This window comes from Amborella trichopoda, chromosome 13 (genome assembly GCF_054954075.1).
Source record: "Amborella trichopoda isolate Santa Cruz 75 chromosome 13, AtrichopodaSantaCruz75HAP2 v2.0, whole genome shotgun sequence".
NCBI lineage: Eukaryota > Viridiplantae > Streptophyta > Magnoliopsida > Amborellales > Amborellaceae > Amborella > Amborella trichopoda.
In genome coordinates, this window is record NC_142348.1 from 50,608,791 (window position 1) to 50,631,105 (window position 22,315).

The following is a 22,315-nucleotide window of genomic DNA, read 5'->3' on the forward strand; positions in this document are numbered from 1 at the left end:
CGCCCTTTGCAACTGCCAGACTGCTTGTGCAACTGCCGAACCACACTTTATACAGTGCCGGTGCCCTATTGTCGGATCGCACTTTACACAGTACCAGAGTCCTACTACCGGACTGCCCTTTACGCAGTGTCGGAGCCCTACTGCCTGACCATACTTGTACAATGCTACGGCCCTTATTTTGGCAGGATAGAGGTGAGAGAGATAGGTAAGGCAAAAGTAAGGGAGGGTAGTTTAGGTATTTTTTTTATTTATTTTTTGTTGGGGGTATTTGATGAAATTTATTAAAGACTGTAAATGAGTTTTTCGAAAGATCTTCAAAAAATCATATTTTTTTAACAAAACATATATAAATATGTATTTTATATTTTTCGAAAACACTTTTTAAGAAGTTTTCTTCTATATCACTTTATTGAAATTTTTATTTTCTTCATTTATTTAATATCTTAAAATTTTGGTCTAGAGATAAACATATTAAAGTAGGACTAAATTAAGAATATTGATTTAACAAAAATTTCATAAAAAACTTTTTCAAAAAAAGTTTATTAAAAAAACCACGAGCAATATATTCCCCAAAAAATAATCTATCAATCATATATCTTAAAACAATAGGTACAGTTTAAGGAAGAGTAGCCCAATAGGAAATCTACTTTTTCTCTAAACCCATAGCAACAATACAAAGAGCAAGACATATAAAAGACAACTAAAAATTTAGACAGCTAGGAATTCAAGGTGATATTGGAGTATTTAGATTTGATTAAACATTTTATTGCTTTTTTTTATACATATAAAAGTTTCATTAATTTCATATTTTCAAACTTTTTTGTTATATCAATGGTGTAAAAGAAAGAATTTTGGATGTAGCACTATTTTACAATTTTGGTTTTCTGAATTTTAGTTAATTGCAATCCCATAATGAGGGTCTTTCATGTTTTTTATTTCTAACAATAACGTTATACATTGGGTTACCGTTCTGGTGTTTACTGATCGAATTATTGCATTTATATACTGCCAATAAATCTATATTGTGAAAATAGAGTAAGCATTGCTGTTATATTTTTTGACAATTTAGATCAAAATTTGTTTGTGTTACCCTTATGATTCTAAGTAAAGAGATAAAATTATTGTCCAATAGCTTTAATATATTTATGTAATAAATATAAATATGAACTATACTTTTTTTTCATTATTAATGAAAAATAGGTAGGGAGCCTTCTTCCCCATTGTCTTACCAACAAAAACCTATGAATCATAATCTTAACATGTGTCGCCTTTACATAACCGATTTTTTTTCACGGCGTTTTGTATTTTTTACCTCCGACTTCTTGAAACAAAACCGATAATGATTTATCAAAATATTATTAACTATGATCCAAACCACTCTCACTCTCTCTCCTGCTTCCCTCTCTCTGACCAACCCATCGGATACCCCTCCCTCTCTCTCTATTGAGTTTGGCACGTGCCTGACCAACGTCACACACGAGTAGCACGTTTGGCGTCACTGTCGTAGGCAGCTTTTAAGCCGTTGAGTTGTTAACTCCACGTGTGACGGTCCCGATGCAATCTAGCTCGGATTCTAAATTTCGGCCGTCCAACGTAGAGGAATCGGTAAAACAGAAGAAATTAACTATAAAAAAAAAATTGAGAAGAAATTGAAAGCAATTAGAAATAGAAAGAGTAAATTACGTATAGGCTCAAAATAATTACATAAAATACGAAATGATTTGATTATAGGTAAAAATTACAATTAATCTGTATTTTTATATTTTTTCTAAAATTATCCCTCGACTTGAGGAATCCATCATTAAACCGTAAAAGAAATTAAAAGCATTTAAAAAATAAAAAAAATAAATTACATACAAGTTCAAAATAATTACTCAAAATACGAAATGATTTGATTATAGGTAGAAATTACAATTAACTTGTATTTTTTTAATTTTTTTAAATTGCTTTTCTGCATGAGGATTTCATCATAAAACCGTATTTTATTTTTTTAATTTTTTTTTTTGTTGGTAGGGTGGGAACATCGGACCCTAGAAAGTGTGCGATGGTGAGCAGTCGGCTTCAGCGGTATACTTTGCGGGAGGGAAATGACCAAAATATCCAATGTTTCGTAAATTACGTAACAGGCCTTTATTTGAGAATTCGAGGGGAGTTGAATTTCCAAAAATAACCCTGAAAAACGTGAGTTGTTAATTACTGGATTTCGGGGGCAAGGCCAGGAATTTGTTTCTATAATTAAGAAAAGGTTAATTTATAAAAAATTAATCATAAATGGTAAGCAGTTGATATCATTTATTATTGAGTCGCACGTATTTGTTAATATCTGAGAATAAGATTGAATTTTTGGCATGCATTCCGAGGCTAAAATTAGGGTTGTTTTATGGCTTGGCAATGGGGTAAGAGCGAATATCTTTGTTACCAAATAAATGCATACACAAACTACCTCATAAATACTGGTACACGCTAAGCCCATTTCTCCTGATTCTTTTTCTCTCTGTAACCACCTTTCTCTCTCTCTCTCTCTCTCTGGCCTGCTTACTGGTTCAACGTCATATCAGCAGAAGAGACCCCCTCTCTTTCTCTCTATAATGGCGATCCTTCAAGTCTTTGTGTTATTCCTAACTGCCTCAATGGGTAAGTCTCTCTCTCTTCTCTCCATTACTCACACACATTGTAAGGCTCTCTCGATCACAGAGTCACATTGAACTTTAATGTCTCTGTCCCTCCCTCTCTCTCTTTCTCTCATGAACGCAAGTTACAGTTCTTTCTCTCTCCAAATCACGTTCTTTCCCTCTCCACAATTTTAGTTTCTCCCTCTCTCTCTTTCTCTCATGAACGCAAGTTACAGTTCTTTAACCACGTTCTTTCCCTCTCCACAATTTTAGTTTCTCTCTCCCTCTAACCCACGTTCTTTCCTTAAGTTACTGAATAACTCACCCAAAACCTCTCTCTAAACCACAGTTGTCTCTCTCTAACCCATATTCTAATTTCCTCTACAGCCTCGGCCGCCAACTTTAACATCGTAAACAAATGCGGTTACGGGGTGTGGCCTGCCACCCTCTCCGGCGCCGGCACCATCACTCCGGCTGGTGGCTTCTATCTCGCGTCTGGCGCCAGCACCTCTCTCTCCGCTCCCACCGGCTGGTCTGGCCGCATTTGGGGCCGCACGGATTGCAGTTTCGATGCCTCAGGGGCAGGAAAATGCGACACCGGCGACTGTGGTTCTCTTCAATGCAATCCCAATGCCGGAGGCCAGCCGCCGGTCACTCTTGCCGAATTTACCATCGGGAATATGGATTTTTACGATGTTAGCCTCGTCGATGGGTACAATCTTCCCATGGGTGTGAACGCAGTTCATGGCACTGGGAATTGTCAATATGCAGGTAAAAAAGTTTCTTTTTTAAAAAAGGTCGATATCACCGTTATGATAGCTGTTATAGCGTTAGAAAAACCATTTTGATCGTGAAAGAGATTTTTGAAATTTTGAAATGACCACAAGTGAAAACAAGTATTTAAATTGGGGAAATACACAATTTAACTATTTACTGTTGGTAATCACAATTAATTTTGATAATTGGATATGAAATTGGGTACAATTAATCTTGACAATTGGATATGAAATTAGGTGATTGTATTTATTTCATTGACTAAGCTCAAAGTTCAAAATATATTTTTTCGAACTTTGTGAATCGGCCGGTTATAAGTAATTGTGACCTCTATATAGGTAAATGGTATAATTGTATAAAGTCCCATTTAAATTTTTTATTATGGGATTAAGCATGAGGTGAGAAATGACCATTGACAAATTGATGAGAACCATTTCCATTATATTTTTTGAGACTGACTTATTTTTTAAAACTTTATTATAATTTGCCTAGAAAGTATATATGTAGTTATTTTCTAAAATATAGATTAAAAGGCTATTTGTGGATGAACCATATACAATAAGATTATTTGTGAAATCGGTCCATTGGATCTAAGGCATTGATAAAATTCAAAATACCCTAAAAAAAAAAAAATTTATGACACACCCCAAGCTGCAAGGTTTCCTAAGATTTTATACATAATGACTAAGGTAGTAAATGACCTTATGGTCTCTAATCCCTTTTTATAATGGGAGTTCTAATGTGGTTTAATGAGCAAATTGATGTCTCAATTCATTTATTAAAAGGGTTGTCTATAAAGAAACCATTTATCTTTTGTACATAGAGGTCACAATCATTCTTATCATTTAAATTTCAAAATGTGTGGTTATAAAAATTTAATTGAATAACTATAGGGGATTGTATACAATGAGAGCATTTACCTTTTATACAAGGTCACAATTACTTATTGGGTGCGGTTTGTATAGAGCCTAGGCTCTAAACAATTAATTTAGAGCCTACTTTCAAATAGTGTTGAGAAATGTGATTTCAATATTGGAAATTTTTGTGATAGCCTTAAAATATATTTTTTGTATTTATTTATAAATTTTTAAAATTCAAAAATAGTGTACATCGACATATCTATCAAAATTTCAAAATTTTGGAAATTGATGGTCCAAAAATGTGATACAAAATACACTATCTCCAAAACTTGCAATCCATTTTTTTTCTCATGTCTATGCATCTTGATGTCGAGATGCTCAATTTGAAGATATTTGAGCATCAAAACAACCTCTTTTAGTAAAATTTTTGAGGTAGGCTCAAATTTGATTGTTTAGAGTCTCGGCTCTATATAAATCCGATATGAAATCAGTTAGTTTTGGTGTGTCACAATATTCGACAAAATTTCTTTTGAACTTTAAGCTTGGTCAATGTAATAAATATAGCCACCCAAGTTCACATTCAATGGTCAAGATTAATTGTGACCACCTTGTACCAAAGATAAATGATCTCATTGTATATTTTTCCATAAAGATAGTTCAAAAAATATATATTGGACTTTGTGCTTCAACCCAACTCATCCAATTTGACATTTAATAAGTGAAAATGATTATAGCCTCCATGTACACAAAATAAAGGCGAAAATATCTCTATAGACCCTATTTTCAACTTTCATTTCTCCATTGACCTCAGGTTGCAAAACCTATCTTACTACATAGCCATTCACTCTATTATATCTCCTAACCCCTTAAGCATATTTTATTCATTTTTTACTAATTTTTTTTACCCAAACAAATTTAAAAAATACATTGCTTCTAAACCCCTCTCTCTCTTGACATGATTCTCTTTCTCTCTCCCCTGATCAACCTCCCAAACCCCCCTCTCTCTCTATCTCCCCTCTCACCTACTCGCCGGTAAACTACACTACCCTGATCACGCTTGCAGGAAAACTATAAGAGGTGACGATGGGCTCCAGGTTACAGTAATAAAAAAAAAGAAACCCACCACCATATTCCAGCCTATTTTGCCGACTTTCTAGCCAAAATCCAACCATTCTCCCCCAAATTTCACTATAAAATCCGTAAAACTACAACATACCACAAATCCCTCATCATAAGGCAAACGAACTTCCTCCATTAATTTCTATCTATCAATTAAAGTTGATCCCAATCTGAGAGCCCAGTCTCATCCCATCCCAAGAGAAATGATCTTGAATAAGTCTTCGTTAAATCACCTATGAAATTTAACAAATTGTCACTTTTGTTTATAAAAAAAGATAGTAAAAACAATTCGATTATCCTTATATTTCACCCTTTTCCCATTATAACGGCTCTCACCATCACACAATAATATACTCTGCGACACCCGTTATGACATTATGCCTTTTTTGAAATAACGGTACACTCAGGTTGCACCGCCGATCTAAGGACAACATGCCCAACGGAGTTGGTGTTGAAGGGGCAAAGTGGTCAAACAGTTGCATGCAAGAGTGCGTGTATGGCGTTCAATACACCAGAGTATTGTTGCACGGGTGCGTATGGTTCTCCAACCACATGCAAACCAACCAAGTACTCTCAAATTTTCAAGACCGCCTGTCCTGATGCGTATAGTTACGCCTACGATGATGAATCAAGTACTCGCACGTGTACCGGTTCGGACTATGTCGTTACATTTTGCCCTTAATTTCATGAGGACTCTGGGCCTAGGATTGCATTTACAATGGGATTATCATTTTTTGTACACACAGGGTTATAATCATCTTTAGTCTGTCGGGTCGGGCATGTCATTTCTCTTTATGCTTGAGTGTGCCATTTTCTTGCACAATACTTCAAGCGTATTTATTGACACAACTACCGGTTTCATATCTGACGGCTAAGTATGATTGTGACTTTTTCTTGTAACAAAATTACATGGTCTAATTGTTATGCTATCCTTTTTATTTTCTTTTGGTTTATGGTTTTGTAAGGTGGGTATAATGTGGTGTAGTTGCTAATTTATACAAGGAGTAAATATGGAGATAGGGATTATGTGGTTATAAATGCCACAGTGGTGATGGATTTGACAAGGAATACAAATGGGGATTTGGGGGTTTCAGCATCGGGTTTTAACTTTGTTATCTGTGTGCCTTGAGTTGAACTTGTCTACCGGTTTTCAAACTAGTGAAAATAATTTGGAAAATAGTTTATATAAGGGTGTGGACCTTCAACCTTCAAATTAAGGCGCACCTACAAATTTTATTATAACATGTAATTTTGATATAAAAGGTTTTTAGGATTGTCTGAAAATCTATTTTCATATCTTATTATAAAATTTTAAAAATCTAAGAATGGTTAAAATCAAGTAAATCTATAAACATATGAAAATATTAAAAATGGATGGTCTAGATAATGTATTGCAAGATGCACTATTTTTAGGACTCAACCTATTTTTTTTTTTTTCATATTCGTACATATCGATGTCGAGATGATCGATGAGAGGGTTTTTCAACATTGGCACAACATTCTCCGAAGGATTTTTTAGGTGCAGTCTTATATAAACTTTTCCCTTTATATAAAGCCTTGGAAGTAGGGTGCATTTCAAAAATGTATCGAAAAATGTTTAAAAATTGTCAAATTGACATCCATTTTTAACATTTTCAAGTGGTTGTAGATCTTGAAGCATTAAGTTTCATAATTAGAGACAAGTAGTTTTAAGATTTTCAAATAGTTATAGATCTTCTCGATGTACGTTGTTTTGTTTTAATAAATATCAAGAACTTTTATTGGATGGTTGCTTGGGTAGCATCGATTACAGCATTAAAAAAAAGACAAAATGAACAAGGATGCACCAAACTTCGCTGATTTGAGACAAAAAAAAAATAGTTTTTCAGGCTACCATAGGAATCTCGCATCGAAACATCTTCCAACAGGATTTGGAAGTTCGCCTTCCTATAATAGTTTAAGATTGATGATTCTCTATTCCTATTCACCTTGTAAGCATGAAATTGAGATTTTTGATGCCAAAACTGCATCTTTCAACAAGGTTTAAAAGTGCGAATTAAGGTTGACCGTTTATATAAACCACATTAATCAATTTATTATCTATTATTATTCATCACAAGATGAGATTGAGCATTTTATTTCCTAGGAGGCTCTTTTTTTTTGTACTAATAAATGATGCTTTGAAAGGACATATTTTTTTTTGTACTAATAAATGATGCTTTGAAAGGACATATGTTTTGATTGGGCATGCACGTAGTTTGTTTGTTGTTATGCATGTTGTCCTCGTGAAGAAACAGTTGCAGGAAAAGGTTATTGCTTTCGTTTTCAGGAGAGGAAGAAGTCTGTGGAGACAAGAAATAAAGGAGATCACTGTGGAAAGAGTTTGAATGGGACATAAAAACTTTAACAAGGGAAAATTATGGATAGCCCTAAAATGAAATTTCAAGTATGCTCCCATATTTTTAGTATCAAATATGTAACTCAATTATTGTTTTTTTTTACTTCTATACTAGTAGAATAAATAAATGTTTTAAAGACTTAACTACTGTTACCCTAGCCATTAAATTTTGTGAGTGCCTTCTTCATTTTTTTCCTACCCGCCCCCTTCATCCCTGCACTTCACCAACCAATCTCTCTACCGCCCTCTCTCCCTCTGCCCAGGACATACTTAGTCCAAAAGCACCCCTATTTGGCTGGCGATTATGGTTATAACTTGCAAAATACTCTCAAATAATGAGAGAAATTCATTAGGGTTGATTTTATATCTTTTTTTTTAAATTATTAGGGTTGATTTATATCTTTTTTTTGAAATTATTAGGGTTGATTTTATATCACCAACCCATCATGATGACTTGAAATCTATTTCAACTTCTATTCATGAAAGCATAAAAAAAGGTGCAAATCACGTTTATAAATACTGGAAAAAGTTTATGTAGAGCCGAGGCTTTGAACAATCAAATTTGAGCCTTTCTCAAAACTTTCACTAGAAGAGGTTGTTTTGATGCTCAAAAGATGCATGGATATGAGAAAAAAAATGGATTTCAAGTTTTGAAAATAGTGTATTTTGTAACGCATTTTTTTAGCTTCAATTTTCAATATTTTCAAGTGTTCATATATATGTCAATCTATGTTATTTTTTAAGCTTTAAACTTTATGAATAAATATAAAAATATAGTTAAAGGCTATCACAAAGATTTTCAGTATTGAAACCACATTTCTCGATACTATTTGAAGGTAGGCTCTAATTTGAATGTTTAGAGCCTAGGCTCTATACAAACCACACCCTTTTAAAAATGTGTGTTCCAAATAATATATTACCAAATGCACTACTTGTAAGACTTGGGAATCCTTTTTTTTTCCAATCCATCTTTTCTTTTTTTCAATTCATACATCTTGACGTTGAGTAATCAAAGAAAGGCGATGACTTTAAACTTTCCCTTAACCTGCCTCAAGCCCAAGTAAAAGACGTCGGTTGTGTTAATAGGCAACCAACATAAAAGAAATCTGCTTATGATGATGACGACATCTTGACATTGAGATGATCAAGTATATGACTTTTATGCGTCGGAACAACCTTTTTTTATAGTTTTTGAGGTGCACCTCACTTTTATATTGCAAGATTGATACCTCGTATAAACTTTTTCCTTGTTGAAATAATTTAAGAGATCAACAAGGAAAAATATCCCATCCACATCATGTGGACGGGTGGAAGGGTGCATAAGCACCCATCCAATGGTTGAGATCTCGTATGACCATATCCAACGGCTAAAAATTAGTCTTATATTTTATTTTTATTTTTGAAATAATATATTTATCTGAATTTTGGAGTATAGGTGTATTTTTATAAATATAACTACATAAAAATAATAATGAAATATTTTAAATAAAAAATGGCAAGTACATCTAAATTTATTTTGGTCAATATTTTTTATTTAAAATATTTTTTTATTAATTTTATTCAATCTTATTTATAAAAATGAACCTAAAACCAAAATTTCAAATTAATACCATTTCTAAAGATAAAAAAATAAGATTAATTATTGGCCCTTGGATAAGCATAGTGCACGTGCACCTCTTAAGCGAATAGAGTACGTCGAGGCAAAACCAGCCCATTTAATAATGGGTGAGTTTGCTATAAGGTTCTCTATTATACTGTAGCAGTAAGCCGCACCTCTAAATTTTGCCTCGCGCGATGTACTTGCAATGCCAGAAATCTTACGATTGAATTAAAAAGTTTTCATATTTTTAATAAAGGTTATAAAAGAAATAAAAGAAGTCTAGCACACAGACACAATATCTCTCCCTCTAAAACAATCGTAGACCTGCAAAGGAAAAGATTATACAGGCTATCGAACTTAAAGCTACAGTATAGGTCGACCTCCAAAACATGTACTTTGATCGTTTTCTTTTGGGCTGAAATTTGATGCTCTGATTTTAAAAAAATAAATAAGTTCTAGAGTCTACCCAATGTTCACAAAAAATTTAGTAATTTTACCCTCAATCTTTTATAAAAATTCATTTTTTTGTCAACTGGAAAAATAGATGCGCGCAAAACAAAATTTGGAGTGAAACAGAAAGCAAAATCTCTTATACTACATGAAAGCCCATCGGGCTTTATACAGTCTCCCGCACAAAAAGGTTAAGCATCAAAACTATCTAAATCCTACAAAAATTGCGGGAACAACTCAAATAGGCTAACTTCCAGAAAATTTATAAGAATTTCATTTAGGACACGGTTTCTATGAGTCCATAGACTCACATATAGAAAAAAACTCCTTAATAATGTATTTTTGAAATAAAATTTGATCAGACATGGAGATTTATGGCTTCACTTAAAACATGGTCTTTAATCGAGCAGAATGGAGAACCATAATTTATATAGCCAATCCTAATTAATTGAAAAAATACTAAAATGATGATAATGATAAATTTTAAGAAATATATAGTCTTTAACATGGAAATTATTAATCTCTAAAAATAAATAAATTTTAAAAGCTAAAAAATTATATTTTTTGAGAATATATTTGAACGGTTGATTTTACTATTTTTGAAGGATTACTATTTATGGTACCCGGTTTTGGTGGACAGTGCAGATCTCCGAGGCTTGAATGCACCAAACAATTTTCTTTTCATTTAACTTCCCTTTAGTTGGGATCTATCTATACAATTACAATTACTACCTCGTAGAAAATACCAAAGGGCTTCCTACAGACCCGAGTATTTTCCTTCAAGGTGAGGTTTGTATAAGGTATCAACCTCATACTATACAATTAAGGCACGCCTCTAAATTCTGCTGAAAGATATAGTTTTGGTGTTAAAAACCTTACAATGGCTTGAAACTCTATGTCCAACTCTAATTATGAAATTTAATTTTTTTTTTTTAAAAGTATAAATCGTGTAAATCTATAAACACTTGAAACTCCATGTTCAACCCTACTTATGAAATTTAAAATTCTAAAAAAAAAATATAGATTGTACAAATCTATAAACACTTGAAAATCTTGAAACTGGACGGTCCGAATATCTTGTTATATAAAGTACACTACTTTTATGACTTGAAACTCTTTTTTTTTTAGATCCATATATCACGAGGTTGAGAGATCAATTGGAAGGTTCTCTACCTTCGAAACACCAGTTTTTACAGGAATTTTTAAGGGCACGTTACTTCTATAATATAAGGTTGTGACCTTATTATACAAACTTTTTCCTTTGAAGAAAAACAATTGAATCTCCATATTGCCTAAACTATGTACATTCTCAATTCAATAGTTATCTTTCCCATCACATATGTGTTGAGGGTGGCTTTATTTTTATTTGTTTTCCTTTTTTGTTGGTTTCTATGATGAAGACGCTACGTCCTAAAAATACTCATATATAAGATTTTAACCAAAGGACTAAAGGCATCATCTGCTCCTGCAGGACCATATTACATTTAATATAATACATTGGGTACAGAGTACAGAGAATTCATATTGTTCTTGTGAATTCAATGAAAATTAGGAAGGGCAGAATAGTCATTGAAAGGAGGACTGGGTTGACGACCACCGAGTATGCCACAGGAAATAAGAGTAGAATAGGCGTACCAAAAGAGAGAGAGCATTTATTTTTGTGACTGGTGAATACCATAAATTTTTATGGAACTTTGTGTCTATTTTAATGACAATCTCAAGCACCCATTTTGAGATTTTAAGGACAATAACCTCCTTAGCAAAAGATAAATGGTACCTTTGTAAACAATTCCCTCCTTACAATGAGCTCATCACCAGCAACCCAGAGAAATAGAGAATGCAATAGGAGATAACCAAAAAATGAGTTCAAATCACCCACAACAAAAAGAGAGAGACTCATTAAAATGAGATCAATCGGCCACAACCCACAGAGAGAGAGAGAGAGAAATGGAGAATAACCAAAAAAATTAACCCAAATCACCTACAACACAGGGAGAGAGGAGCAATGTAAGACCACTCACCCAGAGAGAGAGAGCACTGGAAGCAGAGTCACAGGAGTGAGCTCAAACACACACAACCCATCTTTTTCTATGGAATGAATGTTCTCCAAGAACTTGAATCAATTTCGAGTTTGAAAAAATTGCACCCACTATCTGAAAGAAACATAAATTAAAAAGTAAGAAAATAAAATTTACTTTTCTAGCTTCTTTTCTCAGAATGGCCGTTTTCGTTAACAGGTTCCTTTTCTAGAGCTTCCACATCGAATCCATGGTAAGGTGCTTCGATCATATGCCTTGGAATTGGACGACCACCAAAATCTTGAGGAAAACACTCAAAATCTGGGCCAAAATTAAATCTCACAGAGCAATTGGGGTTGTTAGGGAGAGTGTACATTGAGGCTGCAGGATAATATCTTCCTCCATTAATGTCTCTATAAGCAACACCTTGACATATTCCATTCTTAAAAAAGGTCACCTCACTCCCTGCAAGAGAAAACTCACCACTTGAAACTTTCGAAGAAGGCCAAAGTCACAGGGTTCAAAGATTGCATCAATTGGTTAACTTAAATCATTTTTATGTTTAGAGAGAGCAAGAAGCATTCTCTGTTTGGTCATGCATTTTGAGGCAAATCAAGGATACAAGTAATATGTAATACTGTAACTATAAGATTTAAGAGGATGATAGTAAGTTCCACAGATTTTAAATTTAGCAATTTACTAACAGTAACTATACAATGGGATATGGTATGTTAGAAATGGAGAGAGAGAGGAGGAATGGAAGGTTGTATACTAATGAAAAAGGAGAGAGTAGAAACTAACATTCATGCAAGAGGTGTCCCTGTTCATCCATAATTCATGCATTGCGCGGACTAAACATACATTTTCAGCTCATCATCTATAATTTACTACACCATGTACCCACCTAGACAGGAATTCAAGGTCACACTGAATAAGAAAGTAGAATACTAACAGCAATGCATGACTATGAAATTTAAGAGATGAAAATAAGTTCCACAGATTTTAAATTTCACAATTTACTGACAGTGTATTCATGTGTGTGAGATAGAGAGAGTGAGTAAAAACTAACAGTTATGCAAGAGGTCATGATTCAGGCATTGCGCAGACTAAATATACATTTTTAGCTCATCAACTATAATTTACTGCATAACATACCACCCAGACAGACATTCAGGATAACACTCAATAAGAACACAGAAAGCTAACAGCAAACTGATCTGTACCTGTTGACTAAAACTGAACTTAACTTACGGCAATGGCAGTATTTTTATAGTTGGGATGTTAGCATGGCCAGGAATTCTTCCCCAAAGCAATAAGAACACCCCACTCTCAAGTTATTTTTCATGTTTGAAATATTCGTGGTACATAATGGCTAAGACGACTATTATCAATGCTATTTCTAAATGAACTAAGAAAAATATGATAGGTACAGTCTAACACCAAAAGTTCAACAGCTTGCAAGGCCTCCCGAAACAATCTTGAAAGCGCCCCAAACATCCTTCTTTCAACATACCGTCTGCCTCTTCATTGGCACAAGGCACAAGCTTGAATGAAACATTACAACTTGTACAAAATATCAAAGTTTAAGCACCACAGAACAAGCCCCTCCTACATGTGCTGATCAATAATGACATAACATACGTGAGAGTAATCACATTTACACACTTACCCCCCAAATATAAGTATTTCTATCCCTCAATATGCCCCACAAAGTAGCAATATGAAGTAGCTATCCCCAACAAATTCGCAAATGTGACCCGTAGACAATCTCTCTCCATGCAACAAACCCTTCCAAAGAGCAATCCTCCCCCCATATCAGCCACATTCCTGAAGCACTTAATAATTTCATTTGTCATCACACAAACAGTCCTCCATACTGCAGTCAATTTCATGTCTCTATTAGTTTCCCAAACATCCAGAAACCAAAATGGGCTACTCAAAATAGGCAACCCATTTTGCAAAGAGATCACGGGTTTCCTATAGGTCAGCAATCCACTGCCAAATTCAACAAAACTATCTTGATAACTTCCTAATATTTAGAAGTTATTTGTATCATTAAAGTCAAACAGAAAAGGCGCACACTCTCCAGGGAAGTCATATCGGAAAATGAAGTGCTGCACTCCCTCTTTATCATAGCAGCAAAGATGACAAGAACTAGCTATCCCAGTTCTTTTCAGTTGTCTTGTTAACACCCTCTCCAAAGGTCAAACACAACCTATCCATCCCTTCAAAGTGAATCCTCCCATCAGGATATCACCAACAGTATCACTTCAAAAGTGAATCTTGTTGCTATTGTGTATAAAAATGTTGTTCGGTACAGATCTTTTGGTTCGTAGAATCCACTAGCGAGCTTGTTCCTATGTAATAAGAAAACAGACCAGGATGATCCAAACTTACGTCATCCAACTACTTGATATTATAGCACAAGACAACAAACTAGGATATTTAATTGTGTATAAAAATGCTGTTCGGTACAGATCTTTTGGTTCGTAGAATCTACTCGCGAACTTGTTACTATGTAATAAAAAAACAGACTAGAATGATCCAAACTTACGTCATCCAACTACTTAATATTATAGCACAAGAACACAAACTAGGATCTTTAATCTCTTTCGAGGAATTCCCATCGCTTAAGAGGCTTTGCTGGGCCTCCTTTAAGAAAGTTTCCATAATAAGACTTTGAGGAGTTTACCCCTTATGTCTATTATAACACTTGTCAGTAATCAGAGTGAGTTGTCACTCATGGATACTAATGTAAGACTTTGCCAAGAACCCAGAGGCCACCAAGATATATAACGCCAAGACATTTGATTCATGATTCATTATCGACACTAGCTGAATAAAGCCATCCAATAATAAATGGAAAAACAACCTGACATTTTTCTGAACTGGTGATTTTACCAGGGATCATTCAGCCACCCAACATTGGGTTATTTAGGCTCAGCGCTACCAGCCATCCTCGCATAGTTCATGGACCAGACAAAATAAATGTTCCAGGGATGAATCTTGAAGGCACGGGCCACAATTCTCATGACAAAAAGCCTCTTCTAACTACTGTAAACATGCGACTGTGTGACTAAATGTTAGACAATTGTTTTGAATGGAAATGAAAAAACACACCTAAGCTTTGAATTACACTATGATTGGTCATGCTGTGGCCTATATGGCTATACCAATATCAAGTTTGACCTAGAATGTAGGGAAAACGTGGGAAGGTTTTTCAATTTATTTTGTTAAGATGATAGAAATACCAACAGACTAATGCTTCATAAATTATAACTGGCTGGGGAACCCAATTAGAGTTGATCATAACCTTGGGCTTTATTAAATTTTCACTCCATATAAGCCTAGCTGAGAGCCTGACAAACACCCCTAAGTATTCCTCATTTTCTGCTTTTTATCTTTTTTTTGAGAAGTGAGAAGGAGTAAGTACAGAAATATAATTATGCTTCTCACATCAGGTAAAAATCAAAATACGGGAGTTGCTGATTCAATAAAAACACAGTTCAGAATTTCGACTTGTTAATATTACATCATCTAAAAATTTTTAAAAAAATCAAGTGAAAAAAACAAAGTCTAACAAAAAAACAGTCCTTTTTTTGGGTGGGGTGGGGGATCAATTGGTTGGTCGCAGAGTTCATAAATTAGGATTTAACTATCAGACATGGCTACAATGAGTTAGTGGCTGATAGTTATTACAGAAGTTCCATACGACAAACAATGTACCATATTAGCCTCTCTTGGCATGTTGGTTGTTCACAGAGAGGAAGTACCATATTTCGATTATACCAACTTCTTTTCTTTCTCTGACCACAAAAGTAGGCCCAACTGATTGTACTCCCAAATTTGGAACCAAAAAAGGATCAATTGGGTACCAGTGTGCCTGGTGAGGGCATGGTTTAGTATGATGACAAGCATTGATCAAAGGGATAGATACAGTTCATTGAAAGACTCGTAGATAGTACATCAATCAAAATTCATAAAATGGAACCAAATGTCGAGTATGCCATAATATTCAGAAAAAGGAATAAAATCAACACAACATGTCAGAAAAAGAAAAAAAAACTCAGAGAAGGGTCATTCACTCTCCTATGGAGATAACACATCAATACATGTTTGGCGAAACAAGCACCCTTGTCATGAAAACATCAGCTAATATCGTAATGAATTTCATATCCTTTATGCAAATCCTTATTCCAGTGGCTGATATGGTACCAACCAAATGTAGGGGAAAAAAAATAAAGATAAGCTTCCTCTGACTAAGTGTCATTACTTTTGGAAGATTCACCTAGGGTGAGGATTGTTTGAGAACCAAAATAACAGAATAGGGCTTTTTAATGGTGACCATCAATCATCTTTTCAATTACTGTGCTATGAAAAGGATATATCACAATCTTTGATCCGTTTAGAGTTCACCATGTGAAGGCACTGCTAATGGACCTCTGTTGTCTATAAAGTTTCATGTCAGGTTCTTTATGGAAAGAGTGACTCTCTCTCAAAAGATTTGTCTTCAGCAATCTTCTCGGATTTAAGAATAAAGAGAAGGATAATAACTTTCTGATTCATGAAACCCATTTAAGGATGAAGGATGGTACCAATTCATGAAGTTATGAAATTCAAATTAAAACTCATAGCTAAGTGCTGCCATCGATGACAAGGATGATTTGTTGAATGATACCAGCAAAGTAGGATGTTAGGTAAGAATGCTATTGACGGTAATGGATGTAATGGAAGATATTATTGACTTATTGACAGTTCATTCGGTCATATTACTGAGCATGTAAATGAGATTGATGTCTCCATAACTAGACAGGAATGGCTAAAGAATTTTGTGATGGACTCCATCCCTATGCATCGCATTTGTGACTCTAGTACAAGCTAGCGACTCTTGTACAAGCTACACAATTTGATATAAGATTATGTATCCTATATATTTTGATTATGAACGAAGGATATTTATTAAAGGAAAAATAACAATATTATCCTAATAGCAGGAAGTACAAACAAGAAAATAGGCCTCATGCAAATACAGAGTCTTATGGCTACACCTCAAGTGCTCAACAAAAGGAACGAGTCAATATAAGTTATGACCCTCCTAAACTACCATCCCCTAGGGAGCAAAGAACCAATATGAGCAACGGTCTTCTCTTCGCAATAAGTTTCCTTAAAACCAAGAAAAAAGTGACCAATAAAGCCATTCCAATTCCACACATCATGTTGATATCTATTCGACCAAGATGAATCATAGTTCCAAATCCGTACATAACTGAGACTACATCAGTTGACTGCTTAAAAGGAAGGAAAGTCTAAAAGGTGCACTTATGCCATGAGAATATAGGGAGACAAACGATACATCTATACTTATTTGCAAATCAAGATTTCTTTCAAGTAGTATTCTAAATACTTCCTCCCAGCCAAATGAGGAAGAAAATCCTAAGCATGGTGGAAAATAAAAAAAATGTAAAGAATACCTAAATGCATACGTCCAAAACATAAATCACTCAAACTTGGTAAAAATAGCGAAAAACACATACAACATTGTCATCTATGAGGATTATAATCAGGTGCAGCCACTAAACAACAACTAACCATTGACAACTCCAAGAGGAATCTTCAATCCACACTTGCTCAGTTCCTCCAAAGGAAATGAAAGTGGTGGAAGTAACTAAGTCACTAACTCTAGGGTAAAAAGAAAAAAATTTGGTAAACTCCTTTAAGGTGCATCTCTTTCTCATAAGTGGTACAGTAATTAAGTCAACTAGGAAAGAATATATCCATAACTCAGTCTCCTTTTAATATCTCTAAGTAATTTCTCTATGTGCTTCTTGTGTATCGCGGAGTAGACAAACAAAGCAAAGAATCAAAATCACAACATAGAAACCAATTCCCCAAAACCCACCAACCTCAAATAAATGATATATAGAGATATTCTAATATAGAAATATTCAAATAGAAATCCAACAAAATGCATCTATCACAAACATGAAAAATCACCAACATAACTAATGACAAAAGTAAATAAAAAGTTATAAAGATAAAATTGTATACCAGGTATCACTTTTGGGGGGTCATCCTTGGGGTCAACAGCATAAGCATACCTCTGCCCTTTATACCAAACCAAATGAGGAGGCTTTGGAGCATAAAGACCACCATCAGGCAAATTTATATAGAACCCAATAACATCTCCCTCTTTATACTCTTCCCCATAAACCTCTCTCAGAGCCTTGTGAACTTTGCTTCCCTCTAAATCCCTGTAAGCAAAGCTATTCCCATCATAACCAACTGGTGCCTGTAAATCCCCTTTCTCAGTTGACCACCCCAACCTTGTGTGCCCACTCTCCCCAAGCTTCAAAACCCTAATTTCAAAATACCAGGCCCCTTCGAGGACCCCCCTCGTTGCCCTAACCATTCTGTAGCCTTTGCAACTGCTTGCAGTCAACCGGTCCTCACTCAATTCGACTTTCTCAGCTTTGTAAATCTTTGATAAACAGATTTTCAAGTCACGAGAATCGTCAATTTTATCGGGGAATCGAGGAACTGGGGTTATGTAAGCTGTGTCATCTGCTAAATTTCCATTGGTTTTCCCCTTCTTTCCTCCCTTTCTAGAGCTTGATTTGGCCCACACATTGTTTCGCTTCTTGGACCTTTTTGCAGGTTCAGTTTTGAAGCTTGAATCAATCGAAGAGAGAGATTTCCTCTTTTGGGTGATGTTCTTTTGAATGTCTGATGAAGCATGGGGCCCTAAATCCTCTTCTTCTTCATCTTCTTCCTCCAATGGAGTTGGTTCTGGTACAACTGGTTGTGATTCTTCATTGACGTTGGTTTCTACTGGTTCTCCGGGCCCTTTCTCGGTTTCTCTCTCTTCCTCTTCTGAATCCCTCACTTCCTTCTCTGTTTCCTCCTCCTTTGCCGAAGCTCTCTCTTCTTCTGGTTCCTGTTTGGTTTCCGGTTCCTGGAATGAGAGGGGCCGCCCTTCTTCTTCTTGGGCTGGAGCTTCTTCAATGGCGTCTGGTTTTCCTATGCTTTCAATGTGTTTTTGGAATGGGTTTAGGGTTTCTTCTGGTTCTTCTTTCATGGTGGGGGGGCCGTCCATGGGTAGAGAGAGAAGGTCATGAAAGACTGTACTCTAGCAAGGCACAGCAGCAACAGAGAGAAAGAGAGATATCAGTCTTTGGTTTCCTGATTTCTTCTCTCTCTTCGAAGTTCAAAATTAAGCGCTGGAATTGCCTCTTATCCGTGCACGCCGCGACGCTTGGATAAGAGGCAGGGAGAGAGAATTTAGAGAGGGAGAGTAAGAATTTAGAGAGAGAATGTTAGTGGAGATCTTGATAGAGTAGATTATTTGCAAAGGAAAATTGGGATTTTGAATTGTTGATGCTCCTTTATGGAATATTGGGGATGTCTTTTTTGTTAGATATTCAAGGGAGAGAGTGTTTTTTTTTTTTTTTTTTTTGTAAAAATGGTTCTATAAGGCTGCATCCCGGTCGAAATAAGTAAAGCCTCACCTCTCAACTCATGGAAAATGGCAATCCAAGTACTAAAAAATAAGGATTTTAAGCTCTAAAAATAATGTATATTATGAAAAATTATCTAAACCATTTATTTTGCCATAAAACGTACGTGTTTATAGATCAAATTATCTAAACCATTTATTTTGCCCTAAAACCTACGTGTTTATAGATCCACATTGAAAATTTTTTTAGTTTCAAATTTCATTATCAATGTTGGAAATTGATTTTAGATCTATCATATATGTTTTTGCGGGAGAAAGTGCTTTCCATATGAAAATTTGAGATGAGGCTTTATTTGTTGACATAAATCCTAGGCCGTAAAAAAACCTACTTCTTTTTCTTTCTTTCTTTTTTTTCCCTCGGTTACTAGGTTTTAGGGATTATACATCCCGTAATTTTGGGATTAAAAAAAGGGGCACAGTTATGTGTCCTCTCCTTTGTCCAATTTTGAAATGGATTTTCAATCCATTATTTTAGGTATACGTAATATCTAACACAAGGACGATTAATATGTAAAAATAAAAAAAATGAATTTAAAAAAAAATAAAATGAAATTTTTTGAAGAATAGTTCGCGAGATTCATTTTAGTCCTCTGTGGAATCACCACTTTCTTGTATCCATCTTTTGTGCCCGCTGTGTCAACAGATGCAAACGTTAAATTGTGTCCCCCGAGGGACCATACACATTTTCCTTAAAAGATATTCCTCACACGAGTTTTGCAGGAGGAAATAAATGGATAACATACTTCTGCATGCGTATAAAATATTTTGGCTGACAATTTGGATGCATCTATAAACCTCAAGCACCCTTGGCTATGGTACTCTCATAATTCAAGAGTGCAACCCTCCTGTGGTGCCACTCGAGGCCTCCTTAAAAACTTTCATGGTTGGCCATGAAAGAATCTATGAAGGCCTTAAGGTCATCCATGAGCATTATAAACTCCAGAAGAGTCCTCCATTTTGGCTTTCAATGTGCCGACCCCGGCCTCCAAGGCAATGAGACTCTACCCTACCGAATCCCTTGGGTCATTATTTGCTCTGTCTACTCCTGGATGGTTGACATTCCCAAGTTTCAGCAACACCATTAGTCATGGTCGCACCTATTGGCCAAGCTCACTATGTCGCAAAGGGTAAATCTCTTAATAGATAACTGTAGAATTTGCAATTAAGGAAAATAGAGATAAGATAGAGAAATCAACCAGACATATGCATGGTTTCGGTGTTACCTACATCCATAGAGGGTAAACCAGTATTTCATTTCTATGGATTACTCTAATTTATTTATAGAGTAACAATTGTCTTTTAGAAAACAAATCTCATTATAATTGTAATCTCACTAAATAGGAAGCTTTTAATAGAGGAAACTTATTGTCCTGTAATCCATAAGATAAGAAACTGTATATCTTGTTGTTATAACCTTCAACACTCCCCCTAAAGTTGGTGCGTAGATATCCAGGGAGCCCAACTTGAACAGTATCTAATAGAACTTTGTCTTTGTAATAGTTTTGATAAACATGTCTACTAATTGGTTTTCACTTTGAACATAAGGAGTGCTACTAATTTTTTGCTGAATCTTTTCTCTCACAAAATGACAATCAACTTCTATATACTTGGTTCTTTCATGAAAAACTGAAGTGGAGGCTATACGCATAATTACTTGATTATCTCAGAACATCTCCATTGGATTGACCTTTGGGAACCCCATATATCGAAGTAGTGATTTTAGCCATATCAATTCACGTGTAGTTGAAGTTGTAGTTTTATATTCGGACTCTACATTGAATCGAGTAACTACATTTTGTTTTTTGTTTTTTCAAGTAACTAAGTTTCCTCTAACCAATGTAAAATAACCAGTAGTGGACCTCCTGTCAACTGGACTACCTGCCCAATCAGCATCTGAATAATCAATAATATTAGTATGACCATTTGGTTTCATCCAAATACCTTTCCCGGGTGACGACTTAAGGTATCTGAGAATCCTATTGACAATATCTATATGACATGATCTATGAGCATGCATAAATCGGTTCACAAAGCTATTTGCATATGTTATATCTAGTCGTGTCACAATCAAATAAATCAATCTACCTACAAGTCTCTAAAAGCGACCCACGTCTTTAAGAGGTATTTCATTTCTTGAATCAAGCTTATAATTAATATCAACAGAGGTATCAACGGGTTTGATTCCCAGTTTCCTAGTTTCTTGCAATAGATTAAAGTCATATTTTATTTGAGAAATGAAGAGTCCATTTTTTTAGTATACTACTTCAATGCCGATAAAATATTTTAGTTGACCAAGGTCCTTGATGTTAAATTTCTTGTGAAGATAATGTTTAAGCTGCATGAGTCTTTCTTTATCATCACCTATAACGATAATATCAACATAAATGAGTACAATTGTTATACCTGAAGTTTCCTTTTTCATATACATTGAAGAATCAGTTGTTTTAAGAAACCTAATACTCATCAAAGCTGATCTGAGTTTGGTATAAGCTGCACAAGGTGATTGTTTAAGTCCAGAAAAGACCTCCTTTAATTTGCATACAAGACGTTTGTTCTTTTTTTTAGAATGACCTAGAGCAATACTTATATAGATTTCTTCTTCAATGTCTCATATAAGAAGGTATTTTTAACATCCATCTGATGTAGAGACTATATACAATTAACTGCGATAGACAAAAGAATACGAACAATATTCATCTTGACAACTGATGCAAAAGTCTCTTTATAATCGACTCCATAAGTTTGGGTAAATCATTTAGCCACCAACCTGGCCTTATGCCTCTCAACAAACCCATCACTATTATATTTGATTTTAGAAAATTCATCTACATCCAATTGTTTTCTGCCCTTTGAATAACTTGGCAATGTCTCATGTATGGTTCTTGTCAAATGCATGAAGTTCTTCTTTTATAGCCTTCCTCCACATAGGTTGAGAGTATCATTTTAAAAATTAGTTGGCTCGGAATTATTAGAAATAGAACTCAAAAAAATA

General features: G+C 34.9%; 2 protein-coding genes across 2 annotated transcripts; one reads left to right on the forward strand and one right to left on the reverse strand.

Annotated features, from left to right (window-relative positions):
- The first annotated feature begins 2,223 nt into the window (after positions 1–2,223).
- LOC18445932 (pathogenesis-related thaumatin-like protein 3.5) lies at positions 2,224–6,403 on the forward strand. Its single transcript, XM_006856058.4, has 3 exons — positions 2,224–2,634; positions 3,000–3,383; positions 5,773–6,403. The coding sequence occupies exons 1-3, from the start codon at positions 2,589–2,591 to the stop codon at positions 6,045–6,047; spliced, it is 705 nt and encodes a 234-aa protein (XP_006856120.1). The 5' UTR covers positions 2,224–2,588; the 3' UTR covers positions 6,048–6,403.
- Positions 6,404–11,850: 5,447 nt separating this feature from the next.
- Positions 11,851–18,957, reverse strand: TRO (histone H3K4 methyltransferase TRAUCO). Its single transcript, XM_006856057.4, has 2 exons — positions 17,859–18,957; positions 11,851–12,275 (listed from the first exon to the last, which is right to left on the reverse strand). Exons 1-2 carry the CDS (start codon positions 18,901–18,903, stop codon positions 11,992–11,994), a joined length of 1,329 nt encoding a protein of 442 aa, XP_006856119.1. The 5' UTR covers positions 18,904–18,957; the 3' UTR covers positions 11,851–11,991.
- Between the last annotated feature and the right edge of the window lie 3,358 nt (positions 18,958–22,315).

Excerpts from the sequence above, each read along its gene's own strand:
- LOC18445932 (XM_006856058.4), top strand. The coding sequence starts at position 2,589 with ATGGCGATCCTTCAAGTCTTTGTGTTATTCCTAACTGCCTCAATGG. Across the intron at positions 2,635-2,999 it reads ATTCCTAACTGCCTCAATGG|CCTCGGCCGCCAACTTTAAC; the intron begins GTAAGTCTCTCT and ends TTTCCTCTACAG. Across the intron at positions 3,384-5,772 it reads TGGGAATTGTCAATATGCAG|GTTGCACCGCCGATCTAAGG; the intron begins GTAAAAAAGTTT and ends CGGTACACTCAG.
- TRO (XM_006856057.4), bottom strand. The coding sequence starts at position 18,903 with ATGGACGGCCCCCCCACCATGAAAGAAGAACCAGAAGAAACCCTAAAC. Across the intron at positions 12,276-17,858 it reads CCCCCCAAAAGTGATACCTG|GGAGTGAGGTGACCTTTTTT; the intron begins GTATACAATTTT and ends TTTCTCTTGCAG.